General features: G+C 30.8%; 1 protein-coding gene across 1 annotated transcript in view; it reads left to right on the plus strand.

The window, feature by feature from the left end:
- Positions 1–1,231: 1,231 nt before the first annotated feature.
- LOC119666270 overlaps positions 1,232–2,888 on the plus strand; it is a 2,313-nt gene continuing 656 nt past the window's right edge. Inside the window, exons 1-2 of the mRNA XM_038075553.1 lie at positions 1,232–1,279; positions 2,132–2,863. Coding sequence (XP_037931481.1) covers positions 1,232–1,279; positions 2,132–2,863 — 780 coding nt within the window. The remainder of the gene's footprint in view (positions 1,280–2,131; positions 2,864–2,888) is intronic.

Here is a 2,888-nt window from a genome sequence, read left to right on the forward strand (position 1 = left end):
TAATGAAAAAGAAAACTAAGAATATGAAATATTTAAAAATGTCCACCAGGACAATGTCCAGAAGCAGGACGGTATTGAACAATAGCTCGAATTATTAGTCTATTAGTTAACAAATATTTTTTCCTTAGTGATGCTAAGGTCCAGGTATTAATATTTTTTATAGAGCATTTTATTATAAATTAATTAATCATTTAAGTTAATTATAATATTACGACTATTTATAACAAATAATTTGGCATAGCAAATCTTGTTAATATATAATATATACAAGTCGCTATTATATCGCATATACTTAGCATCACTCTAACCGTAGATAAAGATAGATCTAGATTAGAATTACTCTGATCATAAGTAAAGAGATATTCCTTAAAATTTCTTAATTCTAAATACACAATACATAAGTCGATTTCCACACTTTTTTTTAATATTCGCTCCCAAAAAGGATGCGTTACTGTTGTGTGCTAAGGCACTACCAATGGGTTAGATGAAACATTTTATGTAAGAGTATTACATTTGTTATCAAGTATTTATTTTTATTTTATTATTTAGACAATCGCTGCTTCTAAATTGAAGTCTGATTTATCAGTTATTGGTATCTAAGTTGCACGACAAGGCAATATATGTATAATATGTATATTATATTACTTCTTGTGATATCTAGGAGCAGCTGTCAGCGTGGAGCCCATCTACCTTAAAAGCAATTTTTACTACTTTTTTTATATTATCAGATCATAGGATCCTAGTTATCTCAGTCCATGCATTTAGTTTATAGTTGATAAATTCATCTATGCTGCTAAATAATTTGTGTATGCATTACACGCCAACTTCCAGTCATCTTATCTTGACTTGTTAGAAACAGTTTTCCCATAAGTGGTATTATCTTTGCGTTATATATAACATTGTTTGCATTATTTTATATTTAAAATTTATTTTGTGAAAGCCATCAGTTAAAAATATTGCAAAATCAGAGAAATCCTATCAACGAAAAATGCTTACATCCTTTAAATAAAACTTATTTACAGAAGACATTTTACTGTTTCAACCTGTAAGAAGACTTAAAATTCGTAGCTCCAATCATATATTAAAAGGCATAAATATTTTATTTATTTATTAATGAAATATTTTTTTTTTATAAAAATAATAACTGTAAGTTGTTCTGCTGTCCGAAATATGTCACAATTCCTAGTGACGTTATGTTTTTGTATAACTACTAAACACTTAACGATACTCTATGTCAGAGCGCGAAAAATTCTATTACCCAAATAGTAAATTACTTATGGTAAATCCAATTAATAATTTATTTATAATTGTTATTTGACGCACAGATATTTGATACTCTTTTGAGAATATTAATATATTAATGAATGTTATTCACTTTTAAACTGCAGTCAAAGGCTCGTTTGTGTGGGATTAAAAAGTGAGTTAATGCAATCAAAAGATTATACCGCTATTACGTAGCTCCATGAGTAATAAGATAATAAAGTCATGATTTAATTTGATTTAATTACAAATTTAATTACACACGACAAAGTTCCATAATATTCGTGACACTCTTCGACAATGCAACATTTGAATTTCTCTCGAAATTGATGTAATGAATATTTTCAACAAATTTATGAAAAGATAAAAAAATTGTGTGCACAATAATAGTTGTACAAAAATCTTAAAGATTCTAGTGAAATACTGCCATTAAAACGCTTAAATACTTCACTGATATTGAAATATTTATTTTATTTGTTTTCCTGGGAACTCAGTTTTGCAATCTATTGTATAATGGAACCTGCACAAAATAAATGAAATTCTATTGAAACAAATCAATTGAGAGTGTGAGAGAAAACTTTGAATTTCATTCATTTTCATGGAAAAAGATGTATTTTATTTTTAATTTCTAAGAAAAAATCAAAAAAATAAAAAAAATAAAAATATGAATGTGTGATGATGTCATAGAATTTTCTTTGCGCTCATCTGTACTTTCAAGTATCTTACTAAATATTGTACTATATTAAACGTAGCCACGCAGTCTAGAAAGTATGTATTATGTATTTACATATAAGAAAAGTAATTTGTAATCATAGTTTATATTAATACTTATAAGAGCAATACTTAAAAATTGTATCTGTTATCGTTACAGGGTGGTTATCCAGCACGGCTGAAAAAAGTTTTAATTGTGACAGCGCCTTTATGGTTTAAAGCTCCTTTCAAAATTCTACGACTTTTCGTGCGTGAAAAACTCCGTGAACGTGTCTTTACTGTTTCTGTGCCCACGTTGAGTTTGCATATACCACGCAAGGCATTGCCTATTCATCTGGGCGGTACGCAAGATATAGATCACGCCACATGGTTGCTATATTGTCGCAAATCGATGACGAATCGTGAAGACGAACTACTTGCCAATATTGGGCAACCGGCAATAAATTGCAACAGTGTCAGTGACTTTTCTGGCGATATCATAACAATAAATAATCACATCACAATTGGTACACCGATAGTTGGTACAGAGCAAACAACGAATGGTGATTGCATACATTTAGGCACAGAGCTCAACGAAAATATAACAGTCAACGGTGTAAGCAATAGTGTTACATCACCCACATCACCTATCAATAATAAAAGCTCTTCAACAATCGCTACCGGCACAACGCTAGTTGCTTCTTCAGCACAATCAACTCCATTAACAAACGGTGTTTGTAGAGGTTCTTCGACAGGTTTAACAGAATTCTGGTCGGAGAACCCCCCCAGTAGTGCTTCTTCGGGTTTTAGTGATGACGACAGTCTGGCGGGGCAGGAAGGAGATCCAAAAACAATTGAACAAATTGTTCATTTGGTTAAAGAACGAGGACGCGATGGTCTATTTAGGGAATATGTAGAGATCAAAAGTCGAGCACCTG

Source organism: Teleopsis dalmanni, chromosome 1, assembly GCF_002237135.1.
Source record: "Teleopsis dalmanni isolate 2A chromosome 1, ASM223713v2, whole genome shotgun sequence".
NCBI classification, from domain to species: Eukaryota; Metazoa; Arthropoda; class Insecta; order Diptera; family Diopsidae; genus Teleopsis; species Teleopsis dalmanni.